This window comes from Sesamum indicum, linkage group LG13 (genome assembly GCF_026168435.1).
Source record: "Sesamum indicum cultivar Baizhima isolate 11 linkage group LG13, ASM2616843v1, whole genome shotgun sequence".
NCBI classification, from domain to species: Eukaryota; Viridiplantae; Streptophyta; class Magnoliopsida; order Lamiales; family Pedaliaceae; genus Sesamum; species Sesamum indicum.
In genome coordinates, this window is record NC_142669.1 from 14,748,854 (window position 1) to 14,774,832 (window position 25,979).

Sequence of the window (25,979 nt, forward strand, 5' to 3'; positions counted from 1 at the left end):
ATTAAAATAAAAGAGTATTTAAAAGAGGAGTAAATATGAGAATAATATTTCAGTTAAAGACATGATCATATTTAATTCCACTGTTGAGCATAGATATAAAGATGACAATGATTCATGATAGATAAATTCGTTATGGTCATTGGTACAACCTAACAACCTCACATTTCCTTATTTTGTTGATAGTCAAGGTACGTTCGTTGACTAAACCTCTAATCAGTAAACATATTTGGGAACGTTCTCAAAATTTAATTTACCGACAATATTAATAACTAGAAAGGCCAAATTCTAACCATTATAGTTTAATAAAGCAATATAACACTTGATTAGGAGCATTTTGGCTACAAAAAAAAAAAAGAAAATATCACCTGAAATTAACACAAAATGTACTCCTATCAGATACAAACAATTAATCACAATACTTTATTCAAATACTCTCTCTCTATATTCTTCCTTGAAGCATCACTATAGACTCTATGGATTGAAGGTGTGTAAATGAGTGGGTTACTCTGGTAGTAATCCATTGAGGCGAGCAAGGTGCGCTCATGATTTTCACTATATTTGGAGCAGGATCCAAAGTAGGGGAATTTGGAAGGTGTTCGTGGAATGATTTTCAAGGCTACAAGAGAATTGATACGTTTGTGATCCAATCAAGACATGGCTCGTAGACAAGCCAGATCCGAATACGTAGATCGACATACTTTCACTGCTAAAAATTAATTTGATCTACAATTATATTCTAATTTTGTTAAGTAATCAATTACATGCACATATATTATTTTTTATACAATTAATTATTTATGAATTGTCCATTCATATTTTCCAAGAATTACTTTACGTCACGTTATATTCGAAGTATTATTCCACCAAATGCACATAGTTTTAGTTTAATTTCCACGAAAATAGATTTGTTTAAGGTTGAGGGAATTGATGAGATTATTAGTTGTGCCAATCAAGAAATTTCGTAATTTGTCTCAATACGATTGAGTCAAAAATGATTACTTCTTCAACAAACTTCGGATTCGAAGTCTGATTAAATTAATATTCCACATCATGTACTAAAGATTGAAATTAGGGCATGTTTGGTTTTATTTTTATTCTCAATTTTCAAGTTTTTAATAAAAGATGTATATTCTAAATTTTGTATATGAAATTAAAAATATATTTAAATTAATTGATGAGACTTTATTTTATGTTGTTAGTGGTGTTAAATTAAAATTTTTTACTGATTTAAAAATATTAGTAATGTCATACGGACGTTAATGCATAATTACGAAAAAAAATATATATATTATGATTCAGATATCGTAAAAAAATTATGATTGAGATAAAAAAATTATCGTAACATTTTAGAATACGACAATATACAAATCTAAAATTTTTAAGTTGCAGATTTTTGGACCAAAAAGTTCCAATATAAATTGGAATAGCAATAATCAACAGGCCTAAATAGATGTTGTGAGTATCCGTCACAAAAAAAATAAGGAGCATTTGTGATGATACACGTATCAAAAAGTTTGTCGCAAAAGTGGCACGGGATTGGCGGGGGACTACCGCACGTCGCAAGATCGTCACCAATTTACATTCCTCCAAGATTTCGGATGGCTTCTCAATATGTCCAATTTGTCGCAAATTTGTGACGGATTGAGATGGACAACTTCGAGGGTTGTTGTCCGTGGCAATGAGTATCCAACAAGCGCCGTCACCATCCCTCTCTGCCGTCGCCGCTCCTGTAGCAAATCTTTCTCCTTTACGTGTGCTCTAATTTTCCAACCACTATATTTTTTTAATTTTAATTTTTTTAGAAAAGAAAACAAATTGAGCTTATATTGTTGGTTGAGTGTCCATAAAATTTATGATTTTTTTGTTTATTCGGAGTTCGGTATATTTTTGTTGAATGTTATCATTTGATTTTTTGTTATTGAAAAAATTTGGTACTTTGATACAATTTAGGGAATTAATGCAGTGGGAACGACATTCAGGACTTTAGATACACTGTAAAAAATATAATATTTAATCATGATTAGTAATAAATAATTGTAATAAATAATCGTTGAATACAACCAAACAGCGCTTGTTAGTTGTAGTTTTTGCGAGAATGGTTAAAATTTTTTACATGTCCTAAAAGCCATGATAAATGTTTTTATCATAACTCTTAGCTGTGATAAATAATTTTTTCATATAGAAAAATTAATTTTTTGCATCGATTTTATTTAACTGTAATTAATAATAATTATTTACCATGATTTCTAGTGATATGTTATAATTTGAATGTTATTGTATAGTTTATTACTTCAATTTTCTTTTTGACGTCCTAATATGAGCCTATATTTCTTGATGTATTCTTCTTTCCCTAAGTTTCACATATCAGTCAAAAATTAAATAAAACTTCATTAATTTTAAATATTTATTAATAAAGTCTAATGGTTTATTGGTATGTTTTTTAAATGCACTGACAAAATTACCCTTGTGTAGAAAAATAATACCAATTTAATTTCTCTCTCTTTTTTTTCTTTTCCTTTCCTGATTGTTGTGGAACTCGTTTTTACGTGCATATAATAAATAATTTTTCAAATTTTATAATATATTATAAATAAAAGTAAAATGTATAACCAGTACATCATATTAATGAAAAAAAAAATAAAAAAATAATAATTTATTAATTAATATAAATTTTAAAAAGTAGAATAAATTTATTATTTTATCATGAAAGGCATTTTTTACTTCACAAAAAATTGACAATGCAGTGTCATTAATTTTTAAGTGCAGAGGGACTTTTCTTTTTATATTAGTACATCTCTCTTTCTTATCTAAGCTTTTATCTTTTTCATATTTATTTTTTATTTTATTTTATATTTACGTGTTCTTTATTTCAATTATCATAAATTCATATATACTTAGATAATTCAAAAAGTACTCCATAAAAAAAATTAATAAATATTTATAATCTAAAATATAAAAAATTAAGGATGTTGATCGAGGGTGTTGATAGTTCAATGTTTTAAAAATCGGACAAGAAATTGAACCGAGCAAATTACTGGATGACTGACTCAATTAAATAAATTGAATTAAAAAAGTAACAATCAACCCCGATCATACTATATATATACGTACATATATTATATAAACACATGATATATAACTCAATTAAGCTAAAAGGCAAAATGCTTTCAAATAAGAAATTTTATAAAATTTTGAAATAAATTCAAATGAATTAATAACAATAATAATTTATAAACAAAATTAATAACATCAAACTCTAGCCTAATTGTCTTCTTTAATTTACCCCCACCACATCTCCTCCTTCTTCCGGTTCCTATACACTCCAACACAACATACACCTCCGACAGTCTCCAGAAACTCTGACATCTCGCTCAACAAAATTCAAAGCTGAAGGGGTCCAGTTTTTGACCAATTCTTACCGAATTTGACCACCCGATTTGTAACCTCGTAATCGGACCGGCCACTGATCCGATTCACAGTCGAACCGGTCCAACCGACTGATATCCAATCCAGGTTTGAAAACGGGAGACATCATGTTAATAATGCAAAAAAAAAAAAAAAAAAAATTTACAAGAATAGGAAGGTTTTGGAGCTTTTCAGAAAGCAGGCAGTACCGTGTAATAAGTGCACATTAATGGAGCTGCATTTTAATGAGCTGCACATTAATGGCAACAACCTCAATACTCTGCCCAGTTCTTTTCAGTTTGTCAACAAAACCAAACACCCCAATCATAAGTCCTTTTCGTTCAGATTATGCGTCGATTCATCTCCACTTCTTCTGCATAATAAGGACTAATTATATTTACATCCCTAATTTATGTGCTATTTATACAATATTTTCTATTTTTTGAGAAACTATTCATGACAGTAAAAAAAATAAGATGATTTTTGTAATAATATTGACGTTTCTAGAGATATATGTATGATTTTTCAAAAATCTGAAATAATTTTTATAAATAATGTTGACGTTTCGACTTTCGAGTATGTATATATATAATTTTTCAAAAATATAAATAATTTATGCCTTGATTCTTATATCAAGCCATGATTTTACAAAATATCATGATTTTAACTTTTTTTGAAAACAAATACTTATTGTGAAGTTTACCAAACATGTTAGTAAGAATTCATAACATTGCACCTCAATTATTACACCACAACATTTGATGTTATAACAAAGAAGTATTCAAGTATTAGACATGCAAATATGTGGTCCCAAGAATTTAGATTAGCACCGCTATGTTGGATAGCGGTGCTATTCCAATTTTATTTTATTTTTCGGTGCTAGTAAATTTTTATTTTTTTTTATAAAAATAGCAGAATCATATTCGAAATTGTAGTGCTGTCTACTTTTTCAAAAGCTTCAAAACCATACTGTTCTTGTAATAATTATTTTTGGCATTATTAAAATAATTTTCCCTTGAAAACGTTGATGGTAGTACTTTTCACACGCTAGTTTTAAATAAACATTGACGTGATTTTACGTTGTGGTGACCATATAAGGTTATGATTATCAACCAGGCACATATATCTAGACTATCCACTTCTCCCCCCACTCTGTGGAAAGAAAGCCATGGATAGCTCCTTTAGTAATCTTCATGTTGCTATTCTCTCCAGCCCCGGCATGGGCCACCTCATCCCTGTGGTTGTTCTCGCCAATCGCCTCGCCGCTCACCACAACGTCAGGGTCACCGTTCTTCAAGTCACCACCGCCGTCGCGCCGCCGGAGTCCAAGCTCCTCAACCTCCACGTCCATAAGGAGCTAGTTCAAATCATCCAACTTCCACCGGTTGATATCTCCCACCTCGTGGGTCCTTCCACCCAAGTCGTCACCCAACTCTGCCTAATGGTCCGCGAGGCCTTGCCTGTCATCCGCTCCGCCATCGACGCCATGGACCGCCGCCCCGACGCCCTCTTCGTTGACCACTTCGGCACGGATGCGCTGCCCATCGCCGCCGAGCTCAACATTGCCAAGTATGTCTATGTTCCTAGCACGGCATGGTTCACTGCCTTAACCGTGTACTGCCCGGTTCTCGATCAAGAAATCGAGGGGGAATACGTTGATCAACTCGAGGACTTGAGAATCCCGGGCTGCAAACCGATTCGACCGGAGGACGTCGTGGAACCGATGCTGGACCGGAATGATCAGCAGTACGATGAGTATGTAAGGATGGGGAAACAAATTCCTTTATCTGATGGGATTCTGTTCAATTCTTGGGAGGATTTGGAGCCCAAAACAATCCAAGCTCTCAGGGAGAACCAAACCTTGAGATCCATAGTGAATATCCCCGTTTACCCCATCGGTCCACTAAGGAGGCCAATTGAACCGGCCGGTCCAACAAGCGAGTTGATAAGTTGGTTGGACCGGCAACCTAACGAATCCGTACTCTTTGTGTCATTTGGGAGTGGTGGAATGCTGTCGACAGAACAAATGACCGAGCTAGCTTGGGGATTAGAGCTAAGCTGTCAGAGATTCATTTGGGTGGTGCGCCCGCCCACAAGAGGCCGCATGGACGACGCTTATTTGAGCATACACAACACCTCGGACGACACTCCAACCTATTTACCCGAAGGGTTTTCGACCCGAACTCGTGACGTGGGATTGCTAGTCCCGACATGGGCCCCACAAGTTGAAATCCTGAGCCACCCTGCCGTGGGAGGGTTTCTATCACACTGTGGCTGGAGCTCAACGCTGGAGAGCATCACAAATGGCGTGCCAATGATTGCGTGGCCGCTCTACGCGGAGCAGAGAATGAACGCGACGTTCTTGGTGGAGGAGGTGGGCGTGGCGGTGCGGCCAGGGGTGTTGCCGACGAAACAAGTGGTGGGGCGGGAAGAGATAGAGAGATTGGCTAGGAGTTTAATTGAGCATAAAGAAGGGCAACGTATGAGGGAGAAAGCTAAACAGTTGAAACTGAGTGGAATGGACAGTCTAGGACATGGTGGCTCATCGTACAAATCAATGTGTGAGATACTTTCCAAGATCGGGTGAGTAAGAATTAGAGGGACCATGCAGGAATTTGAGGATAAAGCATGGGGTTAAATGTCTTTTCACTCTTACTCAATATGGCATTGGGTGATTTTCCTTTTTTTTTTTTTTTTTAACACTTGAGAATTACATTTCAAGTCATTGAATTGTCAAATCACAGCGCGTTAACGTCTGAATTTCAGCATCAAATGCTGCTTAGCACCTTGAAGTCAGATGTGTGTATTGGGTGTTTTTTCTTATTAACGTCACTTTGCTACTTCATAATTGATTTTTATTTACTTTGTTATTATCTTTTTACATAACGACTATATTATCTTTAAATATTATAAATATATATACAAAAAAATATATCATTTGCATAAATTTCCATCTATTTATCTTATGATGAGATTGAACTAACAGTAGTTCGATTTTGATGTAATGTGTATTTTAATGTTGTAATGAAATTTCAATATCTTTAAACCTGCAATTGTTTGTATTATTTGCAATGCTGTATTTATTTAAACCTCTTGGAACCCCTAAAATGTTTGTCCACCTAATGACAACAATTTCCAACTACTAACAACAATTGTTAAAGCCTGCAACACTGCAAAGATTCTGTCAAAACAAGTAACAACCATTTTTCAACCTAAAAACACAATACATATTACCACGAGCGTTAAATGCAGTTAATTTTATGATACCTGAAATGAGCAAATAAACCTCTATAGACAAAAAATTAGCAAATTAGCCCTCTATATTTCAAAAAATGAAGCAAATTACCTCCTATCAATGGTTTAGATATGAAGTAATTTACTTTATTTTTCAAAACACAGAGGCTAATTTGCTACTGTATTTTTTATAGATATTTTTTTACTCATTTCTCGGGTAAATTGTAATTTTTTCATTCCCATAAAAAAATGTGTTTGTTGAAACGCCAAGAGCCAATTCCCATTTTACATATTCAAATATTCCCAAAAATTATTACACGGCTGAAAATGTAGTTGGGACAAAAAATTCATTAATTGTTCGGCGCTTTTAATCTGCTCCCCACCAAAGCTTCATGTCTTATCCCTTGATAGCCCGGGGTTCCTGCATATATAAATACATTATATCATGTTGGGTATACTTTTCAATATCTCGATAAGCAATAATATTTACTTGAAGTGGTAAAATTGAATTTTAAAACAATTTCAATACATTATCCGTTCATTGATCAGCAAGTTTTCAGATGATGAAGGGCTCCTCCTTCGAAAGACTCTTGCTTGGTGGGGAGTCCTCTTAAGTTGAAGAGTCCACTTTCTTGAGGCCACATTCTTTCCCTCAAACTGATTTTGGAAAGATATAGCAGGTCTTCATACTGGGATTCTTCCCTGATCCAATTTTGATGGAGCGGGCTCCCTTCTTGAACAGGTCCCGGTGGACCCTCGTCTTGGGTCGAACCATGCTGTAAAGTGCTTCCTTTCTGGGCTAATTTCAACGCCCTTGGGCGAGCTGCCTCTCTTTTGGAGAGGTGGGATTGATTTGGGCTTAGCATTTTTTTTTGGGTCAATCGTTCTTGGGACATACCCATCAGGCATAATAAATGATATATTATTTAAACAATTCTATAAAAACAAAAGAGTTATTTATGAATTGGTCTCAATAATTCTGAGTTTATTGATAAATTATGAATTAAAAAAAAAATTTAATTTAATTATTATGATTGGCAGAAAAAATAGGTAAAAAAAACTTAAATCTGGGTATGGTCGGGTGTGAACTGCAATTTATTTATTTTTAGGCTGGTAAACATCTATTTTAATTTATTTTGAGGTGTAAATTAATTTAGTCTCATATTAAGAGCTTATTTGATTCGGATGGGAAATAGGTTTATAAGAAAATTGACATGTACAAGGAAAACTTCATATTTGATTAAAGCAAATAAATAAAAGTAAAATAAAACTAAATGTATATGAAAATCTCCAAAATCTAATTTTATCTTCATTTAAATTGAGCGGAAAAATTAAATAATAAAAGCAAAAGTAGCAATACATCACACCTCTAGACATTATTTTACTATAATAATAAATATTATATTATCTTTAAATATTATAAAAATATATCATTTGCATAAATTTCAACCTATTTATCTTAGCTTTTACATCACCTCTAGACATTATTTTACTATTAATAATAATAATAATAAAATACTCTTTTATTTGAGATATTGGTTTTCTTTATTTTTCTTCTGATGCATATTTTCGTTGATAAGTTTTCAGGTTTGCTTTTTAGATTTTTTTATAATTTAAAACTATTTCATATTATCTTAGCTTTTATCTAATATAAAATAATGAAAAAAATAATTGGTAAAATTACAAAATAATAATAATAATAATAATAATAATAATCTTTCTCTCACAGTTTAGTCTGTGGTACCAAATAAAATAAAATAAAAAGTATTATTTTTTCCCATCCCTCCCTTTTTCACTATACCTTTCCTCTGTAATTCACTTGTTGCCACTTAAAACCTTGGACAGATAATCCGTAAAAACAGTAACTATATTATTATATCTCAAAATATTTGATCAACATACCAAAATTACAACAATCTGACATATAAACTGAGATAAATATCTACAAATTTGATTGTATTTAAACTCATGACCTCATATTCACTGCAACCTCAATTTTAAGCATTACGTTGACACTTCATTGGCAGTAGAACAAATTCTCAAACAAACTGTAGTATTTGATACATGGACACAATGTCTTGACCATAACATTCTAATATTACATTCTTAACTCCAGAGGGCCAATTGATCATTCTGCCAATGATGTCAATGATGATAATTTGTGGCAACTCAGATATAACAGAACTGGCCACCCAGCCAGAGAAACAAACTAGTACTTGAACCAGTAGCCAAGTAGCAGTCTATTTGACAAAAGAACAGAAGCAATTGCACATCTCGAGCTTGTGTAGCCATGCCACATGCAACGGAAACAGAATTCTTGATCAATGGGGATGAACAAACAAGCCAAAGACGGTGCTTTCTCCATTTAATTGCCCCAAAACTACTACTGTATAGAATTTAGTTCTATGTAGCTCGCCAAGTCATCGTCTCCTCATCAGCTGAGCCGTTTAAGTTCAAGTAATATTGGTTGCCCACGAAACAGTATGCAGCCAATGGAAACATTTATGTAGATATGAGATCCAAGCAACGTGCTATGAATGGCTCTGGCAGCAATTGTTGAACAAATAAGGAGTTTACGGATATGAAGACAATGGTTTCTTTGGCCTTAATAGCTGGAACACTAAGCATGAGCTTTTCCGCTTCCAAGTGTGAGTTCCAGATCATCCATGCCAACTTCATGTATCTTTTCACCTTCCCATGCTTTTACTGCACCACTCTCAAACTCAAATTCAGGTCCCTGTGCCCTCTTTGCCGCTGATCCCCATCCCAATTCACTACAAGAAACAAATTTTCCCTGGAGAGAAGTCTGCTGAGCTACAGCTTGAACAAGATTATAAGTAGGTGAAGGGGGAGCAGCTGGGGCTGGCCCTGACTGGAAACTGACCCACCGAACAGAATTAACCGTTGAGACATCAGATTCATCACATTCTGGAATTGGCGCTGGTGTAAAACGCTGACGGCGTGTAGGGCTAGATGGGGCAGAGGCAGCGGAAATAGGGTGAAGAAAAGAATTTAATGAACCATTGGGGATAGAGTCCCAATGAGGCTTGGGCTTTGAACTTCGGGTCGGAGAGGAAAGAGGTGGGGTAACGGGGGCACTATTAGATATACGCAGATGAGGAAGGGAGGATGGGATAGCTAAGTTGCGAAGGTAAGGGAGAATGAAGGAGGTAGGATTTCCATCACAGCGCGATGGACTTGGAAATGAGGACGATGTAGGGCTGGCATGGTAAGAAGGCAAGGGACTGGGAAACGCAGAAGAATTCGGGCTTGGTTGCATTGACGAACACGCGCTGATATTTGTCGAGGTCATTGGAGTATCAGCTGGGGGTGGCTTACATCCCTGAGAAAAAGTGAAATTACAGCAGATATTTAGCATCAGAAGGTACCAGACATCAAGATACCAATAAAACATTACCGTTATGTGTATAAAAAACCATACAAAATACTTAGAAACATATACATGGCAAATTGTTCAGCAAAAACGAAAAAGGAACAAGAAATCGAGATCAAATCATCGTGAGGAAGAAGCTGTACTCCTGATGGAAAGCTCAGTTCAAACACAACTATAACATGTATCATGAAATCTAGACATTAGATCTTCAAAATTCAGCAAGAAGATTGACCCTCTGATTTCAGTCACAACATAAGTTTGACTAATTCAAGAATCAGAAGATGAACATCAAAGAAAAGTCCTAATTACCTTCAAAAATGCATTGAGGAAGCATGTAATAAAATAGTAAAGGCAACCAAAAAAACGTACAAAATTATAAAGAAAACTCGTTAGATATATCTTAAAACTAATATAGGCATCTTGATGTTTCATAGCTCTTTCCCACAAAATCTACAAACAGCAGAAGTAAAGCCATTCTCTTCCTGAATTAACTCAGGGGAGACTCCAATAATTAATCACCAAAATTCAGAAAGGCGTATTTCCAAGATTCATGGATATGCAGATTAGATCCAAAGCTATACAAATCAAGAAACACAAAACAAAATCAGGCAATTCCACCCAAAGTTAAAACCAGAAAGAGTTAAGAGATAAGAGCGATAAATTCGAACGGAGTATCGATTGTTGATTTGACCTTGCGATAAGTGGTGCCATCTTCTTCAACAACCCAACCAGCCTCCGCGCAAAGGGCCTTGAGAACTTCGTTGTTGTCACAGTGCTTGGGGAGCTTGTAATTGCCCTGAGCTCGAAGCCCGGAGTAGATTTTGGCGGCAATGGCCCTTCTCCTCCTCTCTCTTCTCTTGTTGTTCTCCCTCTCCCTCCAAGACGGCAGCCGCCCCGTTGATGAACCACCGGCTGTCATCGCACTTCCTCGGCCGCCGGAGAACACACCGAACAACGTTAGTGTGTGAACTGTGTCAATTATTGGAGTGATAGTTGTTAATGTTGGGGAGGTGAGGGGGTTGATTGGGACATGGCGGTCAGTGGTCACGAGGACAATGCCCGCCCCACGCTTTACTGGAGTTTGTTGTCTAATTCCAAATTTTACATAATACGTAATAATTAATAATTATTTCCTCCGGCATCATGTTCATATCTTTTGTATTGTGATAATTACGCCGTAATTTTTTAAAATTTAGTGTAATTATATATATTTTTTAAAATTTAAAAAAATTAAATTTAATATTTTTTACGTTATTTTCATCTAATAATTAAATTTATTCTTTAGTCAAAATTTATTAAATTTACAGATATTAGTTAAAAAATTAAATGTAAATATATATTTATTTTTAATTGACATATCACTGACTTATTGCATGTCAAATAATTTTTTTTCTAACCAAACCACCCCTATAAGAGGTGAAGATTTTTGTATTTGTTTACTTTGTAATAAGTTAGTAATAAGACAATCGTGAATAAATTTAAATTTATATTCAATTTTTTATTAGTGTCAACAATTTAACTAAGCGAAGGATCTATCCCTTTTTTTTATTATTTTTTACTTTTATTTGCAATAACTTCTAACTCTGTAGTAAAAATAAGTCGAGGGTCTGTATTTACCTTTATAAATAAATCGTGGAGAAAGTTATAACTTTAGTTCGAATAAAAGTTGAATGTATTTAAAAATAAAATTCAAAATTAAAAAAAGTATAAAAATTCCAAGTCGAAATGCTACGTAAAAACAATAAAATATTTATAATTTTATAGGTAAAATTACAGAAGTTGACAGGGAATTGCTTGTAGCTTTTAAATTAAAAAACAAAACTTAACTTAAGTAGTTCAAAATTAAAAAAAAAATTATGATTAAAAAGTATTTTTTCAGTTTATTTTCAATAAAAAAAAATATAGTACTCGTTTTAAATGAATTGTACAAACACCCATTCTTACCCCAAAAGCAGAAGTTATTGCAAAACACCCTCTTATTAAATTAAACTTTCAAATTAAAATATAAAATAAGTGCAATAATTTAATCCAAATAAATATTAAAAAAGTGCAATACTTTCATGATGGAAAATAAAAATAATAATTAGGAACATATAACAAATACCAAAATGGTAATTTCCAATAAAGAAGACTCACAAGTCATCTAACACATAAAGGTCAACTTAAAAGACTTTGAATTGAAGTCATTTGTCCTAGTTTGGCTCTCTTTTAGAAAATTGACCCAAATTATCTTCACTTTTGATTTTTCAACAACAAACATAAAATTAAATTACATATACTTTTTCTTTCCCCAAATTGATATTTTACTTTATAGAGAAAAATAATATAAAAAAATCGATTAATATCACGCTTCGTTGGAATGGAATTGATGCGTGACAGGGTTGAGGATAGACGATGATAATATTTTTCTATATTAAAAAAAAATGTGAGGATTAATTATGTATTAGCGAAGAGGGAGAAATCTCATATAAAAAAGCCGAAAAATGTCAGAATATATTAATGATGTATTTTTTCAGATACTAATCTATTTTGTAGGGACAATTTGGATCATCAGCAACCACTCTTTGTTATTATCATACCATAACACAATTGAAGCTCGGCCTTGATTGATTATCACGAGCTCACAAAAAAAGGAAAAAGGTACGTAAACGGCTGATTAAGAGGCAAGGAAAAAAGTGCGTAAACGGCTGATTAAGAGGCTAGGAAAAAAGTACGTAAACGACTGAGTAAGAGGCTGTTTGGCTGAGTTTATAGAGTCTTTACAAGCTTATGTATCTTTTAAACTGTTAGATCTTATTTTAGAAATATTTCTATGAAATGTTTGGATAAAATAAAATTATAGAATTTATAAAATGTGAGTAATGACAAATTTTGCAATAATTTGAAGGAATTTGTTAAAATATTCATTGCTTTTTTTTTAAAAAGTTTATAAGCTCTTAACATCTTATTTTTTATAAGTTCTTTTTTCTAAAACAAGTAACACGTCCATAATTAAATAAGTTACAAGATGCGTTGATTGTAAGTTAAATTTATTTTCGGACTCAAGAAATTATTTTTTTGACATTATTTTGAAAGTACATTTTATTTAATATTAAATATATTTATAATGTTGAATATTATTTATTTTAAATTGCTATTTGCTTTATAAAATATTATTCTAGATATAAAATGGTGCAAATTTCATATATATAATGTATGAGTATAAAGCAAATACAAATTAATATTTATGCATAAAAATAAGATATAAAATAAAATAAAAATAATTATATTTGCACTTCATAACTTGTGACCTGTTTCTATAAACCATCCACGTCTTTTATATAATTACAAAAACTATCCGTAAGAATAAAAAGAAAAATATAATAGTTTGTATAATGAATGTTGACGTTTTTTAGTTTTCAAGTGCGTGTGTAATTTTTAAAAAAATAAATATAATTTGTATAAATAATATTGATAATTTTTATTAATATATATAATTATTTCGAAGACAGAGATGATTTTTTTTTAATGTACTAGAAATATGGGGATATAAATATAATTATAGCAATAAAATATAATAGAATTGAAATATTTTATGTGTAGTTAAGTAATGCGTACTCCTAATGAGAAGGGGCACGCGTGGACAGTGGTCCCATAAATAGAGCACCCCGACATCGTTCGCACGTGTGAAAGAAAGAAGTATGGGTGATGGGGCCCACTTTTGGACAACTCCTTGAAACAAATAACGCGTCTGTTTGACCCGGCTCGGCTGTGAACTATCAAATCCCATCCCATGTATGATGGACTCCCCTGCCTCATCTTTTTCTATTGGGGAAAAATACAATTTATTTAATGTAGTTTTAAAAAATAAAGTAAATTGTCCCTCTATATATATTATTAATAGGAGGTAATTTGCTTCATTTTTCGAAATATAAGGGATAATTTATTAATTTTTATTTACAGGAGTGTATTTGCTCACTTTTTATATCACGGAGGAGTAAATTGCATTTAATCTTTTTTCATTATGGTAAACTAGCCTTAGTAACACATAATATTTGCGTGTTTTTAATTTATATATGATTACAAATGATCAAGTAGTTAATATAATTGAAAGTGAAGGACAAGTATGACAATATATTAAAGATTAGAAAATGATTTTGATCTTTTGAAATAAATAAATAATTATATTGATACAAATATTTAAAGATATATTTGGTATTTTAAAATTTTATGTGATGGTGCCATAAATCGGCAATTGTGAGTGAGGAGTGATTTTTTTTTTATTAGTATAGATAATATTTTTTTTTAGATTTTTATATAATTAAATATATTTTTTACTATTTGAAAAATTATAGTCTTTGAATGGTAAGGTAGAAATGTCAACTTTATGATTGCTCAAAATTTTCATTTTTAAAAAGAAAATAATAAAATATAAAAAAAATATAATATCGAAAGGATGTTATTATAAATAAAAAAAGAATGTTAAAAGTTTGATGTTGGAGCGACGTTATTATATAATAAATATAAAAATTATGAAAAATTTATAATTATAATTTAAGATCCATAAAGAACATTTTGATCAATTTAATAAAAAATTTAAATGAAACCTTAGCGGAATAGGTCAATTTTTGGGCTAATGTTATTATTGGGAGGTATCGTAACTTTTTAAATAATAGAAGAATATTTGTAACTATAACGAGATCATTTTATTAACGAAGAATTATAATAACATTCGTTGAACCATTTGTCTATTTATAGAAATTATTCCTATCTTTTGAAAATTACTCATACACCCACTAAAAACGTCAATATCATTACACTGAAAACCCCTTCCCTATTGTCTGACCCAAAAATTGATGATGTCATAAAAATATCAACAAAAGCCCAAAAATACCCCTATTGAGCCGATTCAACTTCAATATAATTTTTCAAAAAAAGAAATACTCTCGGTGGGTCTTTTCATAATAATCAAAAGTACAAGGGGTGCCAAAATACTTTTCTGGAAAAGAATAATATGACTTCATGTATTGTTTATTATATACCAACTTCTAATGTAAGTCTAAACTACATTATACTTTTTAATCTCAACAATTTTCAATTAATAATTAATTCATTAATTTTAAATGGGCATCAGCAGCTATTTTACTATGTTTTATTTATTAAATCTCTATATAAAATATATTTTGTAATAATCAAAATATTAAATTATTTTTTAATATATTAATAAAATTAATTAATAGATTATTGATGTAGGTCGCGCGAAATCAGGATCGGGTCGCAGGGTTAGATCGCAAAGTTGGGTAGTTGAATCCTTCTTTCAAACTACCTGTTGGTGGATCCTGAGAACAAAGCAAACGTGAGATAGCCGAGTAGCCCTCGGTGATGGCCATCTGATACTTAAGTTAGAAATGTGGGGTCGAAAAGATTAAAATGAGGTCGAACGAGATCACAAAATGATGGTAAAAATGATGAGATAAAACGTGATTTAAATAATCATAAATGAGGCTATTTATAGCCGTACGGTACCGTCTAGGAGAGTGACACGTTTCTTCTCGAGATGCTGCCACGTCATCCTAAATCAAGGGCCCTCCAAAGAAATGCTTTATTCCCTAGTCAAAATTGATCAAGATAGTCAAAATAGTCAACTATAAATGTGAAAATGCCTTAAAATAACAGGGGTATTTAGGTAATTTGATTGAGAAAGGAGTCTACTGCTACAATGTGATGCCCTTCGAATTGAAGAACGCGGGTGCGACCTACCAAAGGCTGGTAAATCGAATGTTAAGGACCACATTGGAAGCACGATAGAGGTGTATGTAGATGACATGTTGGTCAAAAGCAAACAAGAATGCGATCATGTTGGCGCACCTGCGAACAACTTTTAGCATCATGCAATCCTATGGCATGAGGTTGAATCCATCCAAGTGTACTTTCAGGGTACGAGGGGGTAAGTTCTTGGGTTATATGGTTAGCGAGTGGGGAATAGAGGCAAATTCGGAGAAGATAAGGGCGATCATGCAGTTGGGATCGCCGAAATCGATAAAGGAAGTGCAGCAGTTGACAGGGAAGGTCGCTTCACTGAATCGCTTTATAGCCAGGTCAGCTGTTGGGAGGATAGTAGAAATACCTATCCAACTTTTACAAATGAATATAGAGTATGAAACTCTTTAATAGAGCAAAATAATTACATAAATTATAATGGTTACAAAAATCATAAGATGTGAACAAATCAAACGAAAAGAATATTGCAGTATCAATTATGCTCATATTCAAGCCAGATCCTTTGAACACACAAAAGTGCCGCACCCACAACCCGATTCACGGTTGCACTACTACCCGAAAAACACCACAAAGGTTTTGTCTCTCGATCACACAGATCTCTCTCTTTCTTGGTCACAGAGATCTTAATCACACAGATTTCACAAAGAAGGTTGGAGAATAGAAGATAGCTGTTTGGTTTTTTCTCTCTGTTTTTGGTGTCTCTTGGCCGAGGGGGAGGAAGCCCTTATAAAGGAGTGAAGATGCACAAAGCAATAGAGTCTCGTTCCTCAGCCATTTGATTTGGCTAAGGAAGAATCCCATGGAAGCCGGAGATTTTGAAGGGGGAAACGTTACAGAGAAGATAGGAGAGAGAAACAGAGTAGTTCGGGTGAAGGAGAAGAGAGAAATGAGGAAAAAACTTGGATTACCCGATTAAGAGCAGCTCAGATCGGGTCAAAAACGGGTCGTTGGTCGATAGTGGGCCGTCCAAGTGAATCGGGTAAGTGGGCCTCTAAACACTTGGGCCACAAAAATATAACATACGACCACTAAAGCACAATCACATAGCCACATAGGAAAAATTGAACATCCACATAAGCTCAATTTTTAAAACACTTAACCACTTAGGCTCAAGACACAAAGTCTTACTATATTCACAAGGGAACATTGCACTTAACACAAAGCAATCACAAGAATTATGAATTGATACAAAATCAATAAACTGTTAATTCTTCCGCTTCACTCACTAAGTTTGCGTTGGCCGGAGCTACCGCTAAGTGCTCCTCGCCAATCGGTAGCCAACTCTCCCCCAATACCCGACCAGAAGACAATCTCAAAGCGTCACACAAGCTCATTACTGGCGAAGGTACGGTTGTTAGGTTTAAATTTTAATTTAATTTACTTCCTTCAAGAGGGTTGTCGCTTTTTATTGTTAAATTATTATAAACTGTACCATTTTATAAAATATTATTATGAATTATATTTATGTAATCTATTATATATAATATATTATATGTTACATATATAAATATATATAATAATGTCTAGTCAACTGATTTTTTCAATTCGACTGAATCAGTGACCCAATAATTTGATCAATTTGATCCCCAATTTGGTTATGAAAACATAGCTAAAAACAAACATAGTGTTGGATTCGTTTTTTGAGTGTTTTGTGGAGATAAAAAGAGAAAAACAAAGATAAATAAGTATGCGATATGCCTAATTTTAATTTTAGTCCGATAACTATGTTCATTTTTATTTAGATCCAATAACTTACGAAATTGCTTACTTTTAGTCATCTGGCAGTTTTTGGACAATTTTACCCCTATGAGTACATATGGACTAAAACTGCCTTTCAAAAGTTGAATAGGGGTAAAATTATCCGAAAATCTGCTAGATGACTAAAAGTAAGCAATTTCGTAAGTCACTGGACCTAAAAAAAATTGAACATAGTTATTGGACTAAAATTAAAATTAGGCATATTTAGCGGACTAAAATAATACTTTCCCTATATTTAATATTGTGTTTTGGGAGATAAAAATTTATGTTTATTGTCAAATTATTTTCTTTTTTATATAGATTTATATATGTATGTATATATATGTATATATATTTATACTAAATCAATTAAAATATTTAAATAAGATATTTTTACAGGACAATATATATAGTAAAATAACTTGAAAATGAAAACAAATATAGCAAAAACTGTCCTGTACTCCACACTGCCACTCGATGGTCGAATCCCCAACTCTGCGGCAGGATTCCAACAGTATATAGTGCATCGGCTCGCTCCTAAACCCCATCCAGCAGCACTCTCAAATGGCAGGGCTCAAATCTCCAACACTCTACTTCTTCTTACTGAATCTGATTTCACTTCTGCCGCTCCTCGCCTTCTCCTTCTCCCCCGATCATCCCACTGACCGTCGGATTCTTGTTCTGCTCGATGACCTGTCCCTTAAATCCTCGCATTCCCTTTTCTTTTCCTCTCTGCAGTCACGTGGCTTCGACCTCGACTTCAAGCTCGCCAATGATCCCGCCGTCGCTGTCAAGCGATATGGCGAGTACTTGTACGATGGGCTCATTCTTTTCTCTCCTTCCATCGAGCGTAAGCGAATTGTTTTGGACCAAGTTGTTCCTTTTTGTGTACAATTTTTGTTTTGTTTTGTTTTCTTTTGGGTTCTGATTGCTGGAAGATTTCTGTAGGGTTTGGAGGGTCCTTGGACATGGGGGGAGTTTTGGATTTTGTTGACTCGGGGCATGACTTGATTTTGGCCGCCGATTCAAATGCATCTGATTTGATCCGGAACATTGCCGCTGAATGTGGGGTTGATTTTGATGAGGTGCGGGATATTCCCCTTTTTGTTTTGTTTGTGATTTCTGATGTGGAATCCTTGGCTGACTGCGAATTGAGTTAATTGGATGAGAATTCGTGACTTATATAAATCCATTCTGACAAAATCATTTTCGAATAGCCCAATGCCATGTTACTAATCTTAACTCATCACTTTTAATCGGCTATATGTGTTCTCAAATGTCATTACTTCTCTAATTGATTTGATTTTTTCTGATTATATCTCTTAAGGAATACAGGTCTTAAACCAATGTAGTGATCTTTAGTTATGATTAAGGTATCACATTACGTTCCAACAGTAATGATGCTTACAGGAGAGATTTTCAGGTTAAATAAAGATAATTTGCTCCAATGATATGATGGAGAAATTTGTTTGTGTCAAGTATTATTAAAGGACTTGACACTCCTAAGAATTTCATGTGACCAATTTACTGTCATAAGACCTATTAACAGCTCATGATCTTTCCTTTCACAAGCTTTCCTAGTCTTATTTTCATCGAAACCATGCCACTGTATCTTATGCTGCTTTTATGTAGTCATAATCGACAGCAAACATGAAGAGTAAGAAAGCACAGTACTAGGTCCATGAAACAGTCCTCTGATAGTTGATCCTGAATATGTTAGCATACCATTACATCTTATACTCATTTGACTCTGTCAGAAACTCTAAACTTATAAAGGACCATTGCCATGAATATCTGTCTACCCCTTTGGTCGTGCACAAAATCTTACTGAAATATTTGCTCTGTAAATGAACACTGCCCTTTAGATGTCTTCCATATGCCCAGTTGTGCAGCTTTATATTTTTATACCAGGTCTTTCTGTCTATATGTGTTGACATTGTTAAGCTGCACAGGATCCCTCTGCCGTGGTCATTGATCACACCAGTTATGCTGTCTCAGAAACTGAGGGAGAGCACACCTTAATTGCTGCTGATGATTTTATTCAATCTGATGTCATTCTGGGAAGCAAGAAAATTGAGGTCAGGTTTTGAGAAGCTTAAAAACGGGCTTATCTTTATTATATTTGGTGTGCAAAAGTTTATGTTGCATGCCTCTGTAAATGCTATGTATATTTGTATCTATTCATGTGTCTCGTCACTGATCTCAATGTTTTATCCCTTTGATAGGCACACTGACACGCTATCTAAAGTAAACTTTTTTTTTTCTAAGAAAAAGACTTCGTTATCCTTTGCTCCATTATCAAACAGAAAAACATGAGCCATTTATGAATTATGCATCTGAAATAGAGTCAAAAAACCTGCTTACACTTATTTATGCAACTTTTCGTATGTTTGAAACTGAAACAGGCCCCTGTACTTTTCGAAGGGATTGCACATTCGATGAATCCTGGAAATAGCTTGGTAATGTTGATTAGTGTTGCATCTCTACTTACTGCTGAAGTTCCTACACGCTACAGTTTATCAAACATTTATAACTGATGCAAACTTGCTTTAATGAGTTATCCTTGTATTGTTCTCATTCAATGTTTAGGTTTTAAAGGTTCTTTCTGCATCTTCTTCCTCGTATTCTGCTAATCCAACCTCAAAGCTGTCAAGCCCGCCATCACTTAGTGGAACTGCTATTTCTCTAGTTTCAGTTGTGCAGGTTCGTTCTTCTATTGTCCTGTTTGAATTGCATGTACCACTGAATGCGTGAGTGGTGGATAGGTTGGGATCAAGATATGGCTGCATTGATGGTATTGGAGTCGAAGCATGTAGCTAACTGTGAGCTTCAAATTTTAGCAACTGGGAGATGTAAAATGTTTAAACCTTCTTTTCAAGCAATCTGTCATCTTGGTGGCTATTGCACCCACGCTGAGGTGCTTACATGTGCTGCAGAATTAGTGATTTTCCCTCCGATTGACCTCTATGTTTGCTCTCTGTCAAGGATCTCTTCCTAAGTTCTCGTCACATGATTTACATTCTTTGCACTCGTTTTTATGATAGTTTGATAACTGTTTGTGTGGCCATGGAGCCGCAAATAAGAACATATGTTTTCAACTGATTTTATATTCCGAACTTTTGACTGTTGATGTTTTTTTTCATTTTCTAACTTTCATGTAAGACCATTTGTGTCAACTGACTACCATAGGTTCTTCTCGAAACCACCAATTTTAATGTGTAGGGGATTATTGCTTTTACCACTCACATATGACATCTTTATTTTGATTTCTTTTCTATTTGCCTACCTCATTTGGGAATTCTCATGCAGTCGGTGATAGCCAAGAGAACCAATCTTGCACCTTTCTGTGCATTATGTTTGTTGGGGTGGTGCTGGTGGTAACTAGGTAATCAATGGAGCCAGAGCAAGGTTGAGAGCATGAGCTTGAGAGGATTGTGTAGTAAGGGCTTTTATAGAACGCAAATGAAAACCATCTCAAAAAATTCATATCTAAGTACATTTGCCTGTATTTTATGCATTTTAAGTTATCTCAACATAAATCAAATAATTTTTGTCTTTATTAATTATATTTGTTAGGAATCAATGATTTCATATAAGACATTTTGTGTCAACTGAAGTTCAGTGAAATAATTTCTGATTTGTGTTGTTGGTCATAAGGATTTCACTCCTGTCATTAAATTTGGGGAAGTAATTATGACTTGTATTATGAAAGAAGTCATAAACTGTCAGCTGCCACGTTTCTATTGATCAGAGATGAAATTTTGTGGAAATTTGAGTTTTATTCAGGCTTCATTTGTTTCAGTTAGTGGGAAAGAGAAGCGAAAAGGGAAGGAGAGAATGAATTTTCTATTTTACTAATTCACCCCTTTGTTTTTAATTGTTGTGTAGATAATGAATAAATAGACTGTTAAATAATTTGAAATTACTAACAATCAACTATTATACTAAATTGAATAACGTCAACTTTTTGGCTTGGAATGATGTCTCCTAGAAGTTATACAGTTCTTCTTAGTGTTGGATCAAGGTAAACATGATAAAGTATTAGTTCGGTTTGAACTCTTGGGGGTTTCATATACTTCCTACTTTACGTTTGCTCTAATTATTCTACCAAATTGAACAAGTAAATTTATCAATTCCTTTGACTTTTGTTTGTCTTATAATTGGCTTTTACCTAAATATACCAGCTCTTATGGTGGGGAACAACGATGGGTGGGTAGGGAGGTACAAGAGAAATAGGGAGAGGTGTACAAGTGGTTTTGCTTGTACTTTGACATATTTGTCAATGTATTCTTCATCAGGTTTTTCATTGATGGTGCAAATCCTATTTTCTATTTGCAGCAGTGTGTTGGTCCAATGATGTCTCCCCTGAACTTATTACTTCTGTTTGATGTTAATATTTATGAATTGCAGGCCAGGAATAATGCCCGAATTATGATATCTGGGTCATTAGAAATGTTTGGCAACAGGTATTTTATTGCTTAGAATAGCATATCCAAATTTTCTTTTGGCTAGTTTTCTTAGGTTAATAGTTTAGTACATCTCACCAGGTTGTTCAGATCAGGAGTGCAGAAGAGTGGGAGCTTACACAAGTGAGTTAAGCTCTCTGTTATATTTTCCCTATTTGGCTAGCAATTGCTCTTTGACTTTTTATAGTTTCTCATGAAAAATCAGAGTTTCCTGTTGAGGTTTGGATTTCGAATATCATCATGCCCCATTAAACATGTTTCTACTAGAAATTTCATTTAAGTAAACTAAATGCTTCTGGCTGGTGCCGCTGGTCCAATATAGCAAGTTATAACTTTTCTTTTATGTTTAAAAGGTAAAGGTTACATGGTATAAGCTTGCTACATATAATGTTTTGCTACTTTCTAGGATATGGATGCTCTGCCTTAAGGGAGATCAATGTGGTTTAACACTAAGAAAAGCAAGATCATTCTTTAGGGTTTTTTTTTTTTTCTGTAGTTATTGTTCTCAGTTCACAGATTAGAACTCATGGAGTTGAAAATACATGTGTGTGCTCTCTAGCTTTGAACCCGAGCTTCCGTTCCTTTGTATTTTATTTCACTTAGACCGCAGCTTTTCTGTTTCTGGTAGCAGCTTACTGATAATTTTAAATGTGCGAACAGATATGAAAAATCCGGCAATGAACAGTTTATAACTGAACTTAGCAAATGGATCTTCCACGAGAGGGGCCATCTGAAGGTGATATATGCAATAATAGGTTTTTGGCTTCATTACTTTGAGGTTTAAATGATTTTCTATATCCTTGCCACAGCTTGAATTAATTGCTTGTTCTGATTTCTTAGGCTGTGCATGTTAAGCACAATAAAGTTGGTGAAACTGAAGAGCCTCCAATATACAGGATCAATGATGACCTGGTGAGTTTTATTTGCTCTCTTTTCTGCTTTCTGAACTTCAATCTCTTATGAACTCTTCATAACCAATTCCTCAAATGCACTGTTTTCTGATTATGGCTATATATTTCCAGGAATTTTCTGTTGAAGTTTTTGAATGGTCCGGTAGTAGTTGGGTTCCATATGTTGCAAACGATGTTCAAGTGCAGTTCTACATGATGAGCCCCTATGTCTTGAAAACTTTGTCAACAAATCAGAAGGTAAAGACATACATACGTGTATATATATATATATATATGCATACATTGAAAATCTTGGAACATTTTGTACAAACACCGGGTTCTTTGTTTCATGTCGTTGCATTTCCTCTAGGGGCTATATCACACTTCATTTAAGGTGCCCGATGTTTATGGAGTTTTCCAGTTTAAGGTCGAGTATCAGAGGCTTGGATATACTAGCATATCTCTTGCAAAACAGGTGAGTTGTCATTTCTTAGTTCACCTGTAATGTCTCAGTATTTGTGTTAAGTTAGCCCCCAGTAATGAGAGGGACCAGCTAAAACTGTATCGTAATTTATTTTTGTTAAAAAAAGGCATATACTTGTCATACCAACTTAAATTATGGCAGGTTAGGTGGTGATTTGAATTCTCGTTGGCTGAATTCATGCACAGTTCTCTCACTTCCTCAGTTTCTCTTAATCTAACCACCACCACTATTGCATTCAAGTCTGAGCACACTCTCCCATGTGTTAAACTGGGGATGCTGTAAATGTTTTGTTTCCATTTTTTTGATTCACAGTTTCCTTATGCTTATTGAGAACACAGTAAGCATTTTTTTCTATTAAAGGAGGGTTGTTGGAGCAACCTTATATGATTCCAATTTCCCATACAACTGGTCAGCCTATGTTTTTAATTGCATTTCATTGGGGATCAATCTGAAAAATGAGGGGCTGTTGCTGAATCTGAGTGTTAGAAAAATTCGGACCTCTAGAGATGCGATTATTGTGTGTTCATTAAAAAACTTGGTTGGTAATGCCTATAGGTAATAGTTGTTGGCTTGCATAATCAATTATTCTGGCATGATTTCTAATGTTGTCGCTATAATTTACAGAAGTGGTTGTATGCAATTTTTGCATTTAGAAATGCATACATACCGAAATTGATGATTCTAGATTGCAAAAAGTTGATATTATGTTCCTATGCCCTGTTGCTGGACAAAAAAGAATATAAAAGATTATAACTAGGAACTCAGGAGCTTTTGGTTTTTGCATGCTTAAATATATTTTACAAGAAATCCAAATTCTTACTACTGCAAGCAAGCTATGACATTAAGAAATGAGAGTGACATTTGTTATTTTTCTGTTGCAGATTCCTGTACGACCCTTTAGACACAATGAATACGAGAGATTTATTACTACAGCTTTCCCCTATTATGGAGCTTCGTTTTCTACAGTAAATCTCTCTCTCTCTCTCTCTCTCTCTCTCACGCACACACATACACTCATCGATAATATGTGCATGTATTTAGGGATAATTATAACCATGAGGTTTGGTCTGATTATAAGTCAATCCTACAAACTTCTAAAACTACATTTGCGTTCCTCATGTTTGTTGCAAATTACAATAACCATGCTGTTATACATCATATTGGAAAAAGTCTGTCAGCTAAATATTTTAATGGAAAAACCAATATATTACACTCAACCCCTTGCCTACCAACTTTTTCAATAATTATGTCCCTTGAGGTTTGTCGAAATATAAACGAATCCTTTTGAATTTATATAATTTACACTAACTTCTCTTATGATTTAAAATTTTTGACATATGTCTTTTTTTATAATTTGTACTCTTTTATAATTGAAGAATTGAGGAGAGGGTAATTGGTGTCCTCTTACAAATTTGATCTTTCAATTAATTGATACTCTTGTTAATAGACATCCGTCCCATTACCCATTATTCCCATATTTTTCTTATTTGTCTAATTATGCTATTTAACTTTGCAATTTTCTCTATCATTCTCTTTCTCAATCATATTATCTTCTTAAATTATAATTATTTTGCACTTGATCATGAATGAAGATAAATCCATCAAGTAATAAAGGTTCTACTTGATAATTAATTCAATATTTTATTTATATTTTTGAGAAGCATGTATGCCCATAGAGTGTTTGAAATATATTATCATATAAGTCTTATTAGTACATGGACAACTGATCTACTATCTCTCCTCTAAACTTTTAGATGTTAATTTGAATCTTTAAGGTATAAAGCATTTTGTGGGGCAATCGAGGATGAAAATGAGAGAATAACTCGAATTTAAGTTTAAATTCATTTCATATTGTTTGACACCTAAATTTGGACGTGTATTATGCTTTGTGCATATTTGAAAATTGTCTTTTAAATGTTCAGAATATTTCATCATTTTCCTTTGATAAATCACATAGGGTGTACTTGTAAACTAGAAAAATCTTCGGATGGTAATTTTAATTTAAGAATCCTTAAAGTAGGTCGAGGTCCTTATGATTTGACCAAATCCTAGGCAAGAGTTATGTGATTAACAAAGATCAAAATAGTCATTTCACAAATAAAAATGTTCGGCTTTCTAACAGCAGTTATTGTTATGATGTAACTTCCAAAAATCAGGGATGGTATCTGATAATTAACCAATCCTCAGAGGAGGTTTCTGTAGTTATCCGTTAAATCTATCCTTTGGCTTGAACTCCAGAGATTAATTTTCATGTTTCGACCTAACTATGAAAATTGACTATTGCAGATGGCTGGATTCTTCATCTTCAGTATCATTTACCTTTACAACAAGTAAAAGTTTTCTGAAGGAACTTTAGCTCCAACTTTGGAACAGGACTATGACTCCGTACCATTTTTCGTTCCTCCATTTTTCTGCAAGAGGCAAAGAACTCCTCGAATTTTTGTTAACTAAATAGCTTAGAATATCTGCTGACATATACCACAACTGTAAGGATGCTTTTTTCGATTGGAATGAGGAAAGACTGCAGTTAGGTTAGTTTTAACTTAGTTTGTGTTTTGTTGGCTGAATTTTTGGAGTTCAATGAACATGACGAATATTTACCTGAGGAA

The 25,979-nt window shown here is 33.6% G+C and overlaps 3 protein-coding genes across 3 annotated transcripts; 2 read left to right on the forward strand and 1 right to left on the reverse strand.

Annotated features, from left to right (window-relative positions):
* The first annotated feature begins 4,476 nt into the window (after positions 1-4,476).
* On the forward strand, positions 4,477-6,253 carry UGT72E1 (UDP-glucosyl transferase 72E1). The gene has a single exon (XM_011098908.3). It carries the CDS (start codon positions 4,574-4,576, stop codon positions 5,990-5,992), a length of 1,419 nt encoding a protein of 472 aa, XP_011097210.1. The 5' UTR covers positions 4,477-4,573; the 3' UTR covers positions 5,993-6,253.
* Positions 6,254-8,492: 2,239 nt separating this feature from the next.
* LOC105176178 (protein BZR1 homolog 1) lies at positions 8,493-11,112 on the reverse strand. The gene is made up of 2 exons (XM_011098907.3): positions 10,725-11,112; positions 8,493-9,982 (listed from the first exon to the last, which is right to left on the reverse strand). The coding sequence occupies exons 1-2, from the start codon at positions 10,950-10,952 to the stop codon at positions 9,260-9,262; spliced, it is 951 nt and encodes a 316-aa protein (XP_011097209.1). The 5' UTR covers positions 10,953-11,112; the 3' UTR covers positions 8,493-9,259.
* A 6,874-nt stretch (positions 11,113-17,986) lies between these two features.
* On the forward strand, positions 17,987-25,979 carry LOC105176176 (dolichyl-diphosphooligosaccharide--protein glycosyltransferase 48 kDa subunit). Its single transcript, XM_011098906.3, has 13 exons — positions 17,987-18,380; positions 18,479-18,615; positions 19,483-19,608; positions 19,936-19,989; positions 20,120-20,233; positions 21,941-21,996; positions 22,078-22,119; positions 22,657-22,732; positions 22,837-22,908; positions 23,019-23,144; positions 23,257-23,361; positions 24,252-24,335; positions 25,657-25,979. Exons 1-13 carry the CDS (start codon positions 18,095-18,097, stop codon positions 25,702-25,704), a joined length of 1,326 nt encoding a protein of 441 aa, XP_011097208.1. The 5' UTR covers positions 17,987-18,094; the 3' UTR covers positions 25,705-25,979.